Below are 20,842 nucleotides of genomic sequence, written 5' to 3'. Positions count from 1 at the left end.
GCGAGGTATGTGGGATCTTAGATCCCTGACCAGGGATGGAACCCGTACCCCCCCTGCATTGGAAGGTGAAGTCTAAACCACTGGACCACCAGGGAAGTCCCAATAGATCTGAATCCAATAATTCTTTCAGTCTCTGATATTCTTCCTTTACCTCCAAAACACATATATATCTTCATCCTTCTACTTATATTATCTCAGTGGTTTCTCTAAAAATGGTTATTACTGTTACATATGAGTCCAAGTTGGGGGACTAGAGCTGGGGATGTTCCTCAGAACCCATTGGGTGCTGAGAGTGGGCAGTGGGAGTATTTGCACTGGGTGTGGGCGTAAAGAGATGCAGTGCCTGTGGAGCATTTGAAAGTGATGAGTGAAACTGAAGCTTCCCCGGAACCTGCTTTTCTAAATAACATCAGTGACAAAGTACACCTCCCTGAAGAGATATCAGTATAAGTTTTAATACTCGTTCTGCCTTCCATTGCCCTGGAGCAGACCACTCCCAGAGCCCTGTCCTCGATACTCCCCCGACTCCATGCGGTCACTCAGGCACCCAGGCTTTCCTGATGAAGCCCTCAAGCATCTCTTAGGGCCTTAGGACTCTACTGGATCTTGGCGTTAGGTGGCAGATGAGGGAATAGGGAAGGGGCTTTCTGAGACAGGTCTGGAGGTGATGTTTCTCATGACTCCACATTCCATTGACCTGAACTCAGTGACATGGCCACACCCCAGGGAAACAAAGCCAGCTGTGTGTCCTGGTGGCAGAGGAAAATGGCTTGGTAAATAGCTCTCTGGTATCTGTTTTCTTTTTTTTTTTTTTTTCTTTTTTAAACTACTTTATTGACTTCACAATATATAATGAACATCTCTCCATGCAATAGATAAAACTCTCCTGCTGATAGAAACTTACAGATTGGGTCAGAAACACAACATTCAATTAGAAGCTGGTAATAGGAGACCCACAAGAAACAAGTAACACCAAAAGGTTTACAACAAAGGTATGTCACAAACATGTAAGTTTAGGAAGCGGTGTGTCTCCCTACTAACTTCAGGGAAAACATCAGGATTCAAGGCATAAGGCAAAACTCATCATGATGGTCATGGTGAGGGGGGTCAGGGCTAACTGCCCGCAGACTATGACTCGCTGCTTTTCCCTCAGCTGCCTCACATCCTCCCCAATCCTTTCCATATTCTCTTCTCTCATCCTTGCCTGTGGCTCTCCAAGACTCTGAGTCATGTCCCATCTACACTGCAGGATGGGCTGCCTAATGCAGAACCGCCTACGATTTCCTCTAGGTACACAATATTCACCAGCTTCCAAAGGGCCACAGGCTCTCCTTTATTAGCATCTTGCCCCTTTTCATCCTTGTTTTCATTCTCCTGGTTGGCATGTTCCGTGTTGAGATTTTTACTGCTTGTTCCTCTTTGGCCGCCATCGCTCCTGGGCCCATCCTCGCTGTCTCCTGCTCCTCCCGATTCAGGTGCGCCGCCGTGACACTTAGACTCGCAGACCGTTTTCTGTGGCCAAACGCCAGGCCGCGGGGGGCACGGGGGCTGCCGTCTCTGCCCCGGGACCCCTGGGGAGGGGTCCACAGGCCGTGTCCGCTCGCCCACCCCACCTCTGGGGACCCTCCTCCGGCTCCCTTACCTGCTCCCCCTGCACCTCCTACTCTTGGGGGCCGACCCCGACCCGCACTCGCTCAGGGCCACCAGGAGCAGGGACCGAGAAGGAAGCGAGCCACAGCCGGGCTGATATCTGTTTTTAGTATCCTTACTGTCTAGAGCATAAACTATTTTGTAAATTGTTGATCTTGGTAGGCAAACCCTATATTTCATTTCTTTTCCTTAAATTCTTTTTTTAAAAATAATTTTTTAAAAATTTATTTTTATGTATTTTATTTTTTGGTCCTGTCGCGCAGCATGTGGGATCTTAGTTCCCCGACCAGGGATGGAACCTGTGCCCCCTGCATTGGAAGTGCGAAGTCTTAACCACTGGGCCGCCAGGGAGGTCCCAATATTTCATTTCTAATCCTGTCACCCTCAGCAAGATCTATAAATAAAACACATTTTTCAACAGCTTTATTGAGATATAATTCACATATCATAGATGCATGCATTTAAAGGGTACACTGCAGTGGTTTTCAATATATTCAGGGTTGTGCAATCATCCCCACAATCCACCGCAGAACATTTTCATCATCCCCCAAAAGAACCCCCCAGACAGCAGACATTCCCCATTCCCACTAACCCCCTCAGTCTTCGGCAATAAGTAATCTACTTTGTCTCCATTCTCTTTTAATGTTGCTGATGAAAAGTCTGATATGAATTCTAGTTATTTTGTGGGAAAAGTTTAGATTTTTCTTTTCAACTTTGATTTTCTGAAAGTTCATGGAAACTAGGATTCATTCAGACATCAGTCTTTTTCACTCATCTATCTTAGCCCTCACTGAGCCCTTTTAGTCAGAAACTGATAAAACACATTGATCTTTACTACCATCCCCAGGCAATTGCCATCCTGTTCATTTTTTTTTTTTTTTTACTGAAATATAGTTGATTTACAATATTGTGTTAGTTTCAGGTGTACAGCAAAGTGATTCAGATATATATATATATATATTTTTTTTTTCCCAGATTATTTTCCATTCTGTTCATGTATTTTGTGAGAAGTGGTTTAACTCGAGTGTTTACTTCCAGGAGACGCAATATTTGCTTTAGTCCAAGACATGTGTTAGAAGTATAGCTAGAACGATGCATTTCTTTTTTTTTTTTTTAAACACATCTTAAATTTTTATTTATTTATTTATTTATTTATTTATTTATTTTTTATGGTTGTGTTGGGTCTTCGTTTCTGTGCGAGGGCTTTCTCTAGTTGCGGCGAGCGGGGGCCACTCTTCATCGCGGTGCGCGGGCCTCTCACTATCGCGGCCTCTCTTGTTGCGGAGCACAGGCTCCAGACGCGCAGGCTCAGTAGTTGTGGTTCACGGGCCTAGTCGCTCCGCGGCATGTGGGATCTTCCCAGACCAGGGCTCGAACCCGTGTCCCCTGCATTGGCAGGCAGATTCTCAACCACTGCGCCACCAGGGAAGCCCTAGAACGATGCGTTTCTGCCTGGACAGATGTTACTATCCCGTCTCCAGCTCCAAGTAGTAAGAGTCCTACAGAGTGTACTTAGAAGGAAAACTACGAGAAATATTTCCATGAGATCTTTTCCCCCATCCTCATCTTGCCATAAACTTCTAACACAACACTAAGGATTCTAGCCTCCTCACCGGTCTGTGGTTCCTGTTTCTTTCCACCAGAGTTTGTTACCAGTGCATTTTCCGCAGGGCATTTAGCCCTCACGTACCTACCGTCTGCTCTCCATTCCCTATCCCCTGAGTGCTGAAGCTACTTATTAGGTAATGAGGACCCCAGGTTGAACCCTTTTCCACTCCACAGAGCGACAGCCCAGTGCTGGAGACAGACACCTAAAAAATATATATTGGGTAAGTATTTGACGATTCATTGATTTATTTTTTTTTAGGAACGTGGTGTTTTTTTACCGAGTGATTGGAGATTTTCCTATGATCATTCTGTTCTGGATTTTCAGTTTGATTCCACGATGGTCAGAGAACATACTTTGTATGATTTCACCTATTTTGCCATTGTCAAGGTTAGTTGCACGAGGTGTTGGCATGGACATCCTTTGCTCCCGTCTCCAGGGTTCCTTCAACACTCCCACCTGCTGGACCTCTGGCAGTTGCTGGCGCTGTCAGCACGGTCCACTGTCATTCTCTCGAACTCCGCGTGGATTTCCAGGCACAAGTCCCTTGAACAGACACCCTTCGGCTATATCATTGGCCAGGCGGTGCACCTGGCAAACACGTGACCATGTAGAATGGGTACCCTCGCTCCACTGGGGCAGCTCTATGATGTCCTGAGGCAGATGGAGACCCAAGCTGTCCAAGTGCTGAGACCGGGGCTAGGAAGGGGCTTTCTGGGCCCGCCCCGTCTGGAGGCTGACGTCAGGTTCTGCAGTCCTGGGAGGGTGCCTCCTGGGATCTGCCATTGCTCGGAATCCTAGACTTCCTCCCTTCCAAGCCGGTGACCAGTCTGACTGGGAGATGGGAATTTCACTGACTACAGTCCCATTTGGCCTTCTGGCGCCCCAACGCAGCACCTTCTCTTGTGCTTCATTCCTATACGTGTTATACCTGACAGAAGAGTTGAACCTGGTGGGAGCTGAATTGTCCCGAGAAAGGGCCAGAGGTCTACCTGGTGGAGGGGATGGCCCAGTAAGGAAGAGGGACCCTCGGGGGTGTGAGCAGATGTGGCAATAACTTATCCCTGGTTACAGGATTGTGGGGATTGGTAAAAGTAAGGGGGGCTAAGGTTTGATTTAAAAATCTCTTGCTTTGGGACTTTCCTGGTGGCCCAGTGGGTAAGACTCTGCGCTCCCAATGCAGGGGGCCCAGATTCGAGCCCTGGTCAGGGAACTAGATCCCGCATGCATGTGGCAACTAAGAAGTCCACATGCCGCAACTGAAGATCCCACATGCTGCAACAAAGACCCGGCGCAGCCTAAATAAATAAATATTTTAAAAAAATCTCTTGCTTTGCTTTATTCTGATGTAGTGCACACTTTTCCCTTGACCTTCCTGACTTCATAGGTCATTGTGTGAATGAGCAGATGGACCACGTTGCCACTCAAGGGACCTGACTAGGGAGATTCACACAATTGAAGGGGGCACCAAACATCTCAGGAAGCGGGATAAATAATATTTTTGTGAACTATTTTTAAAAGTCAAGATCAGTGCCATATATCAAATTTTAAAATCAAGACAGGATTCACCCTGGCTTTTGCCTGCGTCACCTCTCTCACTGGCTCTGTTCCCAGCCCTGCACACTTGGAGCAGAGACAGAGAGAGCTGAGAAAAGTGCCCGGCCATGGCCAGCAGGGGTCAGAATGAAGATGAAGACTGTGGCGGATCAGGGAATTTGGGCAGGACCCAACTGCCAGAACCTCCCCTCTGGTTCCTGGGGAGATGGGGGTGGGTGAGGAGGGGAGGAAAACCAGTTTTCCAGAGAAGGGATTAATTTTTTTTTTAACATCTTTACTGGAGTATAATTGCTTTACAATGGTATGTTAATTTCTGCTGTATCACAAAGTGAATCAGCTATACGTTTACATATATCCCCATATCCCCTCCCTCTCGTGTCTCCCTCCCACCCTCGCTATCCCACCCCTCTAGGTGGTCACAAAGCACAGAGCTGATTTCCCTGTGCTATGTGGCTGCTTCCCACTAGCTATCTCACCCATGAGTTCTTTAATGAATAATCATGTGTGTGTGTGTGTGTGTGTGTGTGTGTGTGTGTGTGTGTGTGAGAGAGAGAGAGAGAGATGAAGCTCTCTAAAGCCTCTATTTTAATCAGATAACAAAAAAGAACTTCAGGTTTGCAGATACTTTATTGAAATGAAAATGTATTTGAGGTTTCAACAATTGTCTTGCAGTGTGTAGATCAAAGGACAAAAAAGAAAGACAGCTTGTGGTTTATACTCATCGCCAGTCGACGTCTTCTGAGTCAAAGATCTTATGGAAAGTTAAAACGGTTCACAGAAAATACTATTATATATGATTTCCTGGAAAACAAAAATAAACATCACTTAGATTTTCAACTCTTTCTTGTAAAGTACAATCTTGCAAAATAAACATTTCTTATTGTTTTCCTGAATCTGTCCACACACATCTGACATCCAAGAGAATTAGTTCTGGGAGTAAAATCAGAATGATCTCATCATTTATTCGATCATTCAGGAGACATTTATTAATGCCAAAGAAGTTCTGGTATTTCCAGATCTTTTCCCCACCAGGGATCCCTTGAGTAAGTTTTTTTTCTGCACATTTCTTGTTCCTTGAAATAACTTATCCATAACTCTGCTGCATATATTATCATTTTTCCACACAGAATTGTGAAAATCTCAGCTCCAGTATAAGGACCCATGTTTTGAGTTTTGAGTTCCTGTATGGCCTTACTGTCAGAAATATAGAAAATAGCCTGATGCCTTCTACCTTTGACTTTGTGGCCTACAAAATCTTGAGGCTGTGCACTAAGAATGATTTGTCTGAGCTATGTTTTTAAAGAAAAAAACCCATCATCCTTAATTGTAAGGATTATTCAGTAAAATTTTTAAAAATTGTAGTAAATACATATAACATCTAATTTACCATTTTCACCATTTTAAATGTACCTAACACCATATTCACTCTGCAATCAGTGCAACCAATCTCCAGACTGTCTTCATCTTGCAAAAAAGAAACTCTATACCTGTTATATAACTCCCATTTTCCTCAACATCCAACCCCTGGAAACCGCTATTCTACCTTGTGTTTCTATGAGATTGGCTATTCTTGAAACCTGGTGTAAGTGAAGTCATGCAACCCTTGTCTTTTTGTGACTGCCTTATTTCATGGATCATAATGTCCTCGGGTTCATCCATGTTGTACCATGTTCAAAATCTCCTTAGGTGATGTTCACTTTTATCTTTACACTTTTTGTACTCTTTCTAAATTGTCTACCATGCAATGTTTTAAATAATATATTAGGAGAGGAAAAAATTGCTAGAATAACAATATCAGTTTATAATTAGAGAGACTTACTCATTGTTAAACTACTGATTTTGGTTTGAAACAATTCCATCATGTTCATACCCATGATCTGCATTTGTCATTCATGGGATGCTTAATTAATGGTCAAGGAATCCAATAATTTATACTAACAAATTTTGATTGCTTGAAAATGCATTTTAAAGTCTTTTAATAAGGTGTATGGAATCTTCCTCAAATGCTTTATTCTGGACTCTTAGAAACATTCTTAAAACATCTTAAGAAGATGGGGAAGAAGAAGGGAATCTTTTTTGCTGATCACTCCCACAAGTGAAGGACTTCTTAAGAATCAGATGTTTTTTACCTTGATAGAAAGTGTGTGTGCATGTGTGTGTGTGTGTGTGTGTGTGTGTGTGCACGCGCACGCCTCTGTGTGTACAGGGGAGCTGAGGGGTAGGTAGCCCTTTGCCTGAGTAGTCTTTTCCCTCTTTTGTCTTTTTCATTTATATCATTCACTAAAGATTTCAGCACTGCAGCCTTGGATGTCAAAGTCATTGGACTCACCACACAATGAAATAAACTGAAATAAGGCACATTCATCACTTGCTTTGGCATAATCAGTGACAGACTTAGAACCTGCTTGTCCCTGTCCCATGGTTCTAAAAGCACATCAGAAAAAGCCGAAATTACCATCATCACATTGAAATTGCTCAGAGTTTCAACTGACTGATTGAGAAAACATTGCTTTAATTTGTCTACAGCATTTGCAGTGTTTTCATCGTTTATGAACTCTTCAAGAGATGCTCTGTATTCAGTCGTGGACACACTGGCATTGGCTGCTTTTGCAATCACTTCCTCGAGAAAGGAACAGCCAGAACCTGGGAAGAAAGCATGAAAACAGGGGCTCCATTATGGATGCGTGAACCTCTTTTGGGGCGGAACCATGATGTTTGTCATCCTCTCACATCCCAGTAGAGATGTCTATTCAGAAAGAGATTATGGTGAACGGTCTTGAGTTCTCAATTCTATGAGAGTAAACTCCGGATCTGGAATTTCTTTAAGCCCTAAAACATCCACCCCTCCTCTTGCTAGCCTCGAGAAGCCAAACACTATGTACGTTTGATTAAGGAGGGCGCTGAAGAAATAAGATGCTCTAACTTAGGGCAACATAGTAAACATTATCTGGTCTTCCTTTGTTCAGAGTCATGTGATGCTTCACCATTATCATTCAGAGTAGCAAGTAGCAAGATTTCCCAGTATTGTAAATGTATTGGGTCTAGAACATTGTCCATTAGCTCTGTTGATGCTAATTATTTTCTGCAACAAAAGGTAATGTACAAATGAAATTCTTGTTTGTGAAGTGATCTGTTGTGGCGACTTCAGGCAGTTGGGTAGGAGAAACAGCTCTGGAACTGAATTCCTAAGAGCTGGGTTTTACTCTAGGGTCTGCAATTTTTTGTTTAGGTGACCTTGAGCCTGTCAGCTTGAACACATCTGCACGTACTTGAGGAACAAACGAAGTGGGGTTATTTAAAAGAACTTTGTAAATTGAACAAAGCAAACTATGTGTGTGACATGTTGTTGAAGACCAGATTCTAGCTGCCAGGGCATTTTTCTCTAGCAGGATCCTCACTGTGGAAGGAGACCTCCAGAGGGTGTGAGCTCTTCTTTTCAGCCACCATTGAGCAGGAAGGGGCTGGGAGTAAGGGCATTCCAGAAGGGCTCAAATCAATTCTGAAAATGTGTGAAGAATGGGGGATCCCCACGTGGTGCAGGACACTGCTTCACACACCACAGCCTGAGCATTTTCTCCTGGGAGTTTTCCTGTTCTTTTTCATATTTAAGGAGAATCTATGAGTACCTCTTTCAGGAAACCCATCTAGATATAAATGCAGGGGATCATCAGAGCATCTCTCCCTTGCCCCACTGAAATGACTAATTCTAATAGTCAATCACAAGACTCATCCTGGTTTCATGGTACCTGTGATGATGGTGGGACTCCCTGAATGGCATGAGACACTACGTGCAGCTCCAGGGCAGAGGCAAAGCCCACGAAGGACCTTCCTTCAGATTTTCTGGAATTAGTGATGACGTTTAGGTCTATGACGTGCAGACCTGTCCTCTACTGGTGCTTGGGGATAGGGAGGTCTTGCACAGGGGACCAGACAACGACCTTAGCCCCAGACCTGTGCCCCCCCCCATCGGTACTCACCTGCATAGCAGTAAAGGGGGAAGGCGACCAGCATGAGGACTGTCACCGGCTTCATGTTGGAGCAGCTGTCGCTGGCAGTTCAGTCTAATGTGGCAGAGAAAAAGGAACTCACTTTGGAGGTGAGTGCCCAGAACTCCTCCTTTTATTCTCCAGGTCGCCACCCTAATCCTTCCCACAAATGAGGGACTGAGTCACCGGCTAAACCTGGCATTAGACCAGGAAACAACAGCAAGGATCAACCAGAACCCAGCCAGCCTGTGCTGTGTTGGTAGAAAACCAAGGAGACAGAGACTTTTGGACCCCAAACAATTTCAGAAGTAGCAACAATGCTACATGATTTTAGGTAAAATGAATGCAAAACTGCTTTCTGAATAAAGCGAAATACAACATTGTGAGACTGTGTTGTCCTCCTTGTTTTTTATTATTACTGTGATCGTCATTCTCTCTTCTCCCCCCCACCCCCCTTGTTTTTCCTCTCCTCTTTCTTCTTCAAAATGCAAATACCTTCATATCCTGTGTGTCTGTTTTGCTGCTTCACCAAGCACAAGAGCTGGGTGCAGTACCACATATATCCTCTGGGAAGCAGACTTCTCTTGCCCACAGACGCTTTTTCAGTAAGGTGCTTTTAAATTTGGGAAATGTTAATAATGGCTCGCCTTCTCTGAAGGTTGTTTTTTCAAAGACTATCTCACTTAGTTAACTCAGTTTCATGAATTCATTCTATTATAAATCTATGAATTAATTTTCATCTGCTTTTTGTTAGCTTTTTAGGGTTTTTTCCCACTGATTCAAAGGATGATGTGAAGTAGAATAAGTGAGTGCTTAGGGGAGGCAGAGCTGAATGGTGGGACGGTGATGGGACCTGGGCTCATGCAGATGTGGATTTGAGTCTTGGATGCAACACCTAATCATGAAGTGTCCTTGGACAAAGTCCTGGTAATTCTGAGCTCCCTTTTCCACACTGCTAAAATGGGCATAAATGATGCCATGCCTGGTTTTGTAAGGATGACAGACACTCTAGGTAAAGAACCTATCACAGGGCTTAAAACAGGGTAATCATGGATCGATGGGAGGTTCCATTCATCCACCCACCTAACCATACATCCACCTATCCATCCATCCACCCATACACTCACCCATCCGTCTATCCATCCACCCATCCATTTATCCATCCATCCACCCACCCAGCCAGCCAGCCAGCCATCCACCTATCCATTTATCCATCCATCCACCTATCCATCCATCCATCCATCCACCCACCCATCCACCCATCCATTTATCCATCTATCCATCCATCCATGCATCCATCCATCCACCCACCCACCCACCCATCCACCCACCCATACACCCATCCATCCGTCCATCTATCCACCCATCCACCCATCTATCGTTCAGCAATACCATGAGCTTCTCCTATGACTGGCCCTGTGCTATGTGCCACACATTCAGTTGTAGGGATAAGTTAGAGGAGGACCTTGCCCTTGTGGAGCTTACCTGTAACGAGGGAGGCAACAAACAAGCCTACAATTGGAAGAATATTATCAGAAAGTGATGGCTCTAACGAACAACAAAACAACCACTGGGGCTGCATCGTGTAGGGAGGTCCAGGCAAGCTATATGAGGAAGGACTTTTAAGCTTGGATGAGTGGACAATGATATCCAGGGGAAGTTATGGGAAATAGTGTTCTAGGCAGAGGGAACAGCAAGTACAGAGGCCTAGAGGGCAGATGGTACTTGGCATGACACGGAAAGAAAGGAAAGTGTGTCTCTTGGTGTCAGAGAGGGACAAGACAGCCTCATAGGAGAGAAAACCCACAGCAGTTGAAGCAGGGATGATAGAAAGGGAATAGGGGACTTCCCTGGTGGCGCAGTGGTTAAGAATCCGCCTGCCAATGCAGGGGACACGGGTTCCAGCCCTGGTCCGGGAAGATCCCACATGCCGCGGAGCAACTAAGCCCGTGTGCCACAACTACTGAGCCTGCGCTCTAGAGCCTGCGAGCCACAACTACTGAGCCCACGTGCCACAACTACTGAAGCCCGCACGCTTAGAGCCTGTGCTCCACAAGAGAAGCCACTGCAATGAGAAGCCAGCGCACCGCAACAAAGAGTAGCCCCCGCTCAATGCAACTAGAGAAAGCCCGCGTACAGCAACGAAGACCCAACGCAGCCAAAAATAAATAAATAAATAAATAAATTTATTAAAAAAAAAAAAAAAAGAAAGGGAATAGGAACAAGAGAAACAAAGTCAGCTTAGGTTAAAAAAAAAAAAAAAGAAATGGATGAGAGAGCCAGAGAAACAAGTCAATAGCTAATTACCCATGAATGTATTATTTGCAGTCTGGATTACTTGAGACTCATTTGTTTCCATCATTCAGCTGGGGCATAAATTGCCAAGAGCAATACTGATTTAGCAAGAGGCTAGAAATAGGGAAGAAGGTTATGTTCTTACATGTGTACTTTCACCCAGTTGACCATTGCTGGCGATCCTCATTCCAAAGGCAAGTGAACGACATTAGAATGAAATGTGTCCTTGGCCAGGACTTAATGGAGACTCTGCCTGGTGACCCAGCTGTTAGGGACCTGCCCTGTTACCTGCTAGGACACTGGACCCCCTCAGAGATTTCTTACTCAGAAAAAAAGAAGCCCTCATCATGTACGTGGTGCCCACAATAACGAGGTGTGTTCTCCATAGCAGGGGCTGATCAGTCTCAGGTGAATCAAATAACAATAACTTGGCTTGCAAAAGACTCCATTGCAAGCCAGCATTCACAAGGAGAAATAGAAGAAATCAAAAGGTCAGGATGCTTGTGTTGCTAGCTTGCTTTTTTTCTCTTCCCAAAAGGGACTTTGACTCAGGTCCCCAAATTCAGTTCAGAAACTAGAGGAGTGGGCTTCCCTGGTGGCACAGTGGTTAAGGATCTGCCTGCCAATGCAGGGGACACAGGTTCGAGCCCTGGTCCGGGAAGATCCCACATGCCGCGGAGCAACTAAGCCCGTGTGCCACAACTACTGAGCCTGTGCTCTAGAGCCCGCAAGCCACAACTACTGAGCCCACGTGCCGCAACTACTGAAGCCCTCGCGCCTAGAGCCCGTGCTCCGCAACAAGAGAAGCCACCGCAATGAGAAGCCCGCGCACCGCAACGAAGTAGCCTCCGCTCACCACAGCTAGAAAAAGCCCTCGCGCAGCTATGAAGACCCAACGCAGCCAAAAATAAAATAAATAAATTTATAAAGAAAAAGAAACTAGAGAAGTGAAGTACCTTCTGTTTTGGTGTTTGTGTGACATTTACTGACCACCTACAATAACCACCCATGGTATCGAGGTGAATTATTCACAGATTTTACCCTGACTACCTGGTGTCTCGGGGGAGAGAGGAAGTACTGGGTAAGAGAGAGTTATATTTGGCCTGGCCTTGCTCTCACAGAAGACCTGAGATATTCACACTCATATTTTGGTCATTTGAGGCCTTGTCATACTTAATATAAGTAGTAACAGTCAGTGACATTCATGCATTGGCCCAAAAGCCTACCAAAGTTATTTTGAAATTTAGATGATCATTAAGTTTTCTCTTTTTTTAATAAATTTATTTATTTATTTATGGCTGCATTGGGTCTTAGTTGCTGTGCGTGGGCTTTCTCTAGTTGCGGTGAGCAGGGGCTACTCTTCTTTGTGGTGCGTGAGCTTCTCACTGTGGTGGCTTCTCTTGTTGCGGAGCACGGGCTCTCGGCGCGCGGGCTTCAGTAGTTGTGGCTCGTGGGCTCTACAGCTCAGGCTCAGTAGTTGTGATGCACGGGCTTAGTTGCTGCGTGGCATGTGGGATCTTCCTGGACCAGGGCTCGAACCCGTGTCCCCTGCATTGGCAGGGGGATTCTTAACCACTGTGCCACCAGGGAAGTCCCGTTAAGTTTTTTTAAAATTGTAAGTTACTGAGATGAATCAGCTCCACAGTATTCTGGGGACAAGATACCTCCCCCCTCCACTTCTTTATTTTCACTCCTTCCATAAAACTGGTTCTGCCTTTCACCTCCAGGACTGTGGGAACATTAACCTGAGGCATGTTCTTTGGAGGTGAACCTCTTCTTCCTTGAGATCACACCAAAATCTGAAAGTCTTGAGAACTAAAATACTGCCTGCCATTGTCAGTAAACAAAGGATGTTGCAGCCGTCAAGAGCCCTGAGGGAACTCAGGATGGAGACAGACAGGCTGCCCATTGTCAAGTCCACCTAGCAGTCAGCCACTGCAGCCACCCCCGAAGGTGCGCCTGAGGAAACTCAGGATGAGAAAACACAGGAAACTGGCCCCAGATAGCTGAGGTGAAGATCAAAGGAATGATTTTAGTGAGCCCAGACTCTTGCATCTTCCCATACATAGAAAAGCGCTAAATTCCTTAACTTGAGATAACTGGTTTTCTTTTATTAACAGTAATCTTTTGTTCCGACTACCAGGTGTTGCAAAAACTCCTCTATATCCTGGTTTCCCCCCTTCCTTTTCGGAGTAGTTTTCTCAGCGTTCTTTGAGATGCTGTCTCCCAGGCCTGAAGTCCGAAGAATGTCCCCCCAATAAAACATAACTCTCAACTTTTAGTTGTGCAATTTTTTTTTCCCCCCCCTGGTAGAGAGGTACTTACCCAGGCCAGAAACTTCAGGAAAGGCCCTGGTCTTGTAGACATCTTGTCATCAGTGAGTTGTCTATTGTTCACATCATCAGGCCTTTCCTAGACCGGGTGCCCCCCTTGCCTTGGGCCCAGCCCACGTGGGGATTTCACAACTGTGTCTCTGTGCACAACGGGAATAGTCCTAGGAATGTCATGAGGCCTGAGCATGTTACAATATGTCTGTCCTCAGAACAGGGCTGGGCACAGAGCAGGAGGTGCCTACATGTCAGCTGCCAGCAATTAATTTTATAAAATTGAGAAACATGTTATGATAAATTTTGAAGGACTACTAGAGTCTTTAGAGACCACTGAACTAGGTGCTTCTACTTTACCTTCTCTAAAATACCTAAGAAAGTATCATGTTCAGATCTGAGGTGAAAAGTCCTGAGTTTGAAAATAAAGCGCTTTATCTTGATCCATGCTTACTTGATATTTTTCTGACTCCTTCTTGAAAGCGTTTTATTGTGTTATAATTTACATATATAACTTCTCTCTCAAACATATTCTACATACTGTTGGCTTATTAATCTTTTCCATACCTAGCACTAATCCGTGTTTACTTTGTTTTCAAAATTCCATAAAACATGAATGGCAAACAATTGTATAGCACTTACTCAATGCAAGGCACTGTTGGAAAACCTCTTTTAATCTTCATGACGACAACCCATGAATAGGACAATGATGAAATCTACTGGCCAAATAGGCACATGAAAAGATGCTGAACATCGCTAATTATTAGAGAAATGCAAATCAAAACTACAGTGAGGTACCACCTCACACCAGTCAGAATGGCCATCATTAAAAACCCCCAAAACAACAAATGCTGGAGAGGGTGTGGAGAAAAGCGAACCCTCCTACACTGTTGGTGGGAATGTAAATTGGTGCAGCCACTATGGAGAACAGTATGGAGGTTCCTCAAAAAACTAAAAACAGAGTTGCCATATGATCCAGAAATCCCACTCCTGGGCATATATCCAGACAAAACTATAATTCGAAAAGATACATGCACTCCTATGTTCATTGCAGCACTATTTACAATAGCCAAGACATGAAAACAACCTAAATGTCTATCAACAGATGAATGGATAAAGAAGATATGGTGTGTGTGTGTGTGTGTGTGTGTGTATATACATATATATATATATATATATATATATATATATATATATATATATATAAAATAAAATGGAGTATTACTCAGCCATAAAAAAGAATGAAATAATGCCGTTTGCAGCAACATGGATGGACCTAGAGATTATCATACTGAGTGAAGTAAATAGAAAGAGAAAGACAAATACCATATGATATAAGTTTTATGTGGAATCTAAAATATGACACAAATGAATGTATCTACAAAACAGAAACAGACTCACAGACATAGAGAACAGACTTGTGGTTGCCAAGGGAAAGGGCAGGTGGGGGAGGGAAGGATTGGGAGTTTGGGATTAGCAGATGCCAACTACTATATATAGGATGGATAAACAAGGTCCTACTCTATAGCACAGGGAATCAATATCCTGTGATAAACCATAATGGAAAAGACTATACCTATATCTATATCTGAATCATTTTGTTGTACAGCACAAATTAACACAACACTGTAAATCAACTGTACTTCAATAAAATTAAAAAGAAAAAAAAAAGAAATTTATTGGCCAAACTTAAGGGTAAAAGGGGTGGTTGAATGGCTGGAACGCTGGGAGAGCGACATAAACCAGGGTTTTCCCGAGCGAACTGGGATGTATGGTCACCGTCCCCATGAGGTGGGCACATCTTTCCTCCCCAGCTGCAGACACCGGGACAAGAGAGGTCAAATAACTTGACCAAGGGCACACAGCTAGTGGGTGGCAGAGCCAGGTGTTCTGGCTTGAGAGACAGCTCTCAACACTATTATTAACTGAGCTCCTTTGTTTGACCCTTATGGACTTTCACATTAAGGTTCACACGGATTTTTAAAAAATTTTTTATTTTATATTGGAATATAGTTAGTTAACAATGTTGTGTTAGTTTCAGGTGTACAGCAAAGTCATTAAAAAGAATGAAATAGTGCCATTTTCGGCAAGATGGATGGACCTGGAGATTATCTTACTAAGTGAAGTAAGTCAGATGGATTCTTGTGATCTTGACTCACACGATTGCCCTGTGTGAACTCCAGATTGAGCTCCGCGGGGGCCTGACAGTTTTCTTCTCCAGTCCTTTGCTCCATGTGAGCCCTCCTCCCCCACTGTCCTTGCCTCAGTCCCTCTGGGTTGAAAAATCCCTATTTATTCCCAATGCCACATCGAAGACAGTCCAGTTCTTGTGCCCTTTCCTGGCCCGTGAATCTGTGGGGATCTCCCTTCCCAGGTCCCCTTGGCTCTCTGTGGGCAGCTCTCTCCTGACCTCTCCAGAACCCTGATCCCAAGGCCCCTTCCTCCCTGTTCTGCTGCTTGAGGGCTTGGTCTGTGCACCTCTGATCTTTGTGTGACCCGAGTACTATAGTAAGTGCTTAGTTAGTTGTTGTGTCAGTGCTTTTCGGGATAGATTTTGAATTTATACAAAGACTTCACTGATTATATTACATGATTTTATTATTAGGTCCATTTAGAAAGAGAAGCTTATTTAAACTTGACTCTTTAGTAAAGGCAGTGATGAAACCCAACACTAAAACCAGGCATCAGCGTGACATCCTGGTGCTAACATCACCTTCTTTATGTTCCCGGATGAGGACTTTGGAGTCACAATAGGGAGAGGGCAGGTCAGGAGGGGAGGAAGTTGGAGCCCAAGCCATCCAGGGACTGGGTCACCTCCCTATTCCCAAGAATAAGCATTATCTTTATCCAGTCTAACCCGGATCCATCTACTGACTTGGAGCCGTGAGCCGGATTTGGAAGCCAAGCCAGGATCAGGAGTCACCTCCAACTCATTCTTTTTGGCTCATCCACCAAAACCCTGAACTTTACACAACTTGACATTTCCAGAAACTGTGCAGTTAAATATTTAATCCCCATACCCATGCGACAGTTCAAATGGTTAATTAGATACCTACACCATTCTCGTCTCTATTCAGCTGGCAATTTTCCCTCCACTTCATGCCCACATTTTCTTGCTAACCATAGGCATCCACAGTTGTGAACCTCTGGTCCTTAGGGACATTACGAGGGGTATATGGGAGAACTGATATAGAGTATTTCCATTGAGAGAACAGTGATTCTCTACTGTTCTGATTTACTGATTTACTCTCTCCTTCCACCCATGTCTGTGGACATTTGTCAATGTCTAGAGATGTTTTGGGTGTCCTCAGAGGGTGGGTGGTGTGCTGCTGGCATCAAGTGGGTAGAGACCAGGGATACTGCTAGACAACCTGCAATGCTCAGGGCATCTACTCAGAGAAGACCTCTTCACCCTCAAATGTCAATAAAGCCATGGTGGAGAAACCCAGTGCTAAATCAGCAGAGTTGAGGTACTTTTTCCAAGTGCCCTTTTTAAAGAGCTCATCTATTTGACCTCTGTCTGTTAGACACATGACATTATTCAACATGTGTCTTCTACAATGTATTTCCTTCTAATCCTTCTGATAATAGATTTAAAGCAGATCTTCAAGGAATGCTCTAGTCAAAAGACATAAGTATAGTAAAAGAACAGCAAGAAGGAACATGGGGATAAACAGTTAAGCTACAGTTTCTAATAAATTATTAATTATTAGAAAATAGTTAATGCATAATCTGCTGATTATATATGTTATCTACAGGATAAGATTGTAAGGTTTTTACCCACCAAAATGATTGAATTTGTCTCTACTGTTATATTACCTAATAAAAGATATTACTTATGATAAAAAAAAAAAAGAAACCCAGTGCTAGAGAAACATCTAAGAGCATTTGTCCTTGTGATGAAGGATCAATAGTGTTAGGTAGCCACACACTCTGGGGGCATTGAGTCCACCTTGGTGCAGACAGATACTGGCAGGAGCATGGGCACCTGTAGCTTCCAGTGCAGGAAGTTCAGACTCATGTCCATGGCTTTGCCCAGGCTTGCCCTCACTCCTGGAGGGGTGGGCTTTCTTTCTCCTCTCTGTCATCCTTATCCACTTTGCCCTTCAAGATCCAACTCAGCCACCATCTCCCTCACCAAGTCTTCCTTCCTGGAGGATGCCAGTTCTTAAGGGCTTTGTTCGTCCTTGAATTTCTAGAAGTCTTTCATTTCTGTGGTAGCATCTTATTCTCAGTGATATACTTCCTACCTTTCTTCAGTTCTCACTCACGTCTTGTCATTTAGTGATAATTCCTTAAGGAAGTCCATGAATTCTTTCAACAGAACACATCCAGTTTCTCCTAAGTTTGATGCAGTGTAGATTCCAAGTTGACTGGATATAATTTCAAGCATCATAACCTATTTTTTGGGTCACATTTTGCCCCTGACCATTTTTTTTGCCCTTTTTCTTCGATCCAGTCTTTTTCATTTCTGTCTTACAACTTCCTATATTTTTCAGGACTTTTATTTAAAATAGAGATATAGGAGGATTGTTCAAAAAGGGAAATATTGAAAAACAGCTTCCACAGAATAGAGAGCCCAGAAATAAACTCACACGCCTACGTTCAATTAATCTTTGACAAAGGAGAGAAGAACATACAATGGAGAAAAGACAACCTCTTCAGCAAGTGGTGTTGGGAAAACTGGACAGCTACAGGTAAATCGATGAAGTTAGAACACTCCCTCACACCATACCTAGAAATAAACTCAAAAAGGCTTAAAGACTTAAATATAAGACATGACACCATGAAACTCCTAGATGAGAACATCGGCAAACCATTCTCTGACATAAATCGTAGCGATGTTTTCTTAGGTCAGTCTCCCAAGTCAATAGAAATAAAAGCAAAAGTAAACAAATGAGACCTAATCAAACTTATAAGCTTTTGCACAGCCAAGGAAACCATAAACAAAGTGAAAAGACAACCTGCAGACTGGGAGAAAATATTTGCAAACAATGCGTCCAACAGGGGCTTAATTTCCAAAATATACAAACAGCTCATACAACTCCATAACAAAAAACAAACAACCCAGTCAAAAAATAGGCAGAAGACCTAAATAGATATTTTTTCAAAGAAGACATACATATGGCCAATAGGCACATAAAGGGATGCTCAATATTGCTAATTATTAGAGAAATGCAAACCAAAACTACAATGAGGCACCACCTCACACTGGTCAGAATGGCCATCATCAAAAAGTCTACAAATAATACATGCTGGAGAGGGTGTGGAGAAAAGTGAACCCTCCTGCACTATTGGTTGGAATATAAATTGGTGCAGTCACTATGGAGAACAGTATGGAGGCTCCTTCAAAAACTAAAAATAGAGTGGCCATACAATCCAGCAATCCCACTCCTGGGCATATATATGGAGAAAACGCTAATTTGAAAAGTACATGTACCCCAATGTTCATAACAGCACTATTTACAATAGCCAAGACATGGAAGCAACCTAAATGTTCATTCACAGATGAATGGATAAATAAGATATCATATAGATACATAATGGAATATTACTCAACCATAAGAAAGAATGAAATAATGCCATATGAAGCAACATGAATAGACCAAGAGATTATCATACTAAGTGAAGTAAGCAGACAGAGAAAGACAAATATTATATGATATCATTTCTATGTGGAATCTAAAATAATGATACAAATGAACTTCTTTACAAAACAGAAACAGACTCACAGACATAGAAAACAAACTTATGGTTACCAAAGCAGAAAGGGGGTGAAGGGGGTGGGGGAGGGATGAATTAAGAGTTTGGGATTAGCAGATACAAAGTACTATATATAAATGAGATAAACAACAAGGTCCAACAGTATAGCATAGGGAACTGTATTCAATATCTTGTAATAAACTACAATTGAAGAGAATCTGAAAAGAATGTATGTATAATAGATAGATAGATAACTGAATCACTTTACTGCACACCAAAAGCTAACACAACATTGTAAATCAACTATACTTCAATTAAAAAAAAAAAAAAAAAGGAGGGAATTCCCTGGCAATCCAGTGGTTAGGACTTGGCCTTTTTCACTGCCATGGTCCGGGTTCAATCCCTGGTTGGAGAGCTAAGATCCCACAAGCCATGTGGCCCAGCTGGAAAAAAAAAAGTCTGAAACTTAAAAAAAAAAAGAAAAACATCTTCCAAGGAGCAACACTAGACACTGTCCATTCCCATCCTCACCACGTTCTTGTCTACAACGTCTTTGGTCTCCTGGTATTGACATGTTCTAAATATTTTTTTCTCACTGTTCTCTACTGGTTCATCTATAAAAACCTATGTTATACCCTGTGTTTATGGGATTGCATACTTCTTTCTTCATCTACTCCCTCTTTTTTGTAAAGTGTATCCTCCAATACCTTCTGAGAAAAAGCTCATTGGAGACAAACTTTTGAAGATTTGCACTTCTGAAATATCTTTATTTTCATGCTTAAATGATAGTTGATTGCATATAGAATTATATTTGTATACAGTTACAAGTCAGAGCCTCTGAATTTTTAGTTTTACTCCTGAATCTTCTAGTTGTGTGTTGATTTAATTTTTATTCCCCATCTTTGGATATGACTTAGTGTTTCTTTCTGAAAGAAACACCTTTCTTTAGGGTAATGTTACAGAAAGTCACAAAAATGTGTTTGGATGTGGGGAGTGAGTGGGCTATTCAATTTCATATTCTTCATTTCTAGGAAATTTTCTTGCAGTATTTCATTGGAGATTTCTTTCCACCGTGATCTCTCATTCTGGAATTCTACTAGCTGGGCATCCTAGATCAATGCCCAGGGACGGGGGTCCAGAGCGGGGGAGTCCTCATGTGTGATGCCCATGGTGGGACTTGATCCTCCCAGAAGTGATTCCAATCTGGGTTTCTCAGAGTGTTGCAAGAGCTCCATAAATCCTTGTGTCCACCAAGCATAGTATGACTGAATATGTAATGTGTTTCACAAAATACGGACTAATTTAAGTGCACATATTTCCTGATGTGACTAAAAATACACTGATTATAAAAGCATTGCTATTAATTGATAATAGTAGATAACTGCTATCTTCTATTTCTCAACCAAGAAGTTGTATAAATATACCTACCTACATATACCCACTGTAATTTGAGCATGAGTGTAGGCTTAACAATAAGTCCTCTTACTTGAAACATTTGGAAACACATGCCCTCTAATATTTCAGATTTACAGAAGTGGTATCAGATTCACATCCCGATTTTAGGAGGGTCACTTTGGCATCAGTGAAGAGGATGTATTGCAGGAAGGGCATCACAGAGCCCCGGAGACCATTTTGGAGACTTTGGTCCAAGCTGGGAAGAACTAGGGCTGGGCTGTGATGATGGCTGTGGGGATGGAAAGGAGGGGCTTCTCAGAAGCGAT

The 20,842-nt window shown here is 43.1% G+C and overlaps 1 protein-coding gene and 1 pseudogene across 1 annotated transcript; both read right to left on the bottom strand.

The window, feature by feature from the left end:
* Positions 1–1,028: 1,028 nt before the first annotated feature.
* Positions 1,029–1,430, bottom strand: LOC132370032 (protein BEX1-like; annotated as a pseudogene).
* A 5,656-nt stretch (positions 1,431–7,086) lies between these two features.
* On the bottom strand, positions 7,087–8,845 carry SCGB2A2 (secretoglobin family 2A member 2). The gene is given in 3 exon segments (XM_059929966.1): positions 7,087–7,247; positions 7,250–7,456; positions 8,791–8,845. Coding segments are annotated over 3 exon segments (423 nt in total).
* Positions 8,846–20,842: the final 11,997 nt, after the last annotated feature.

The sequence above is a fragment of the Balaenoptera ricei genome, chromosome 8 (genome assembly GCF_028023285.1).
Source record: "Balaenoptera ricei isolate mBalRic1 chromosome 8, mBalRic1.hap2, whole genome shotgun sequence".
In the NCBI taxonomy this organism is placed as follows: Eukaryota; Metazoa; Chordata; class Mammalia; order Artiodactyla; family Balaenopteridae; genus Balaenoptera; species Balaenoptera ricei.
This window is presented reverse-complemented; position numbering and strand designations above follow the sequence as displayed.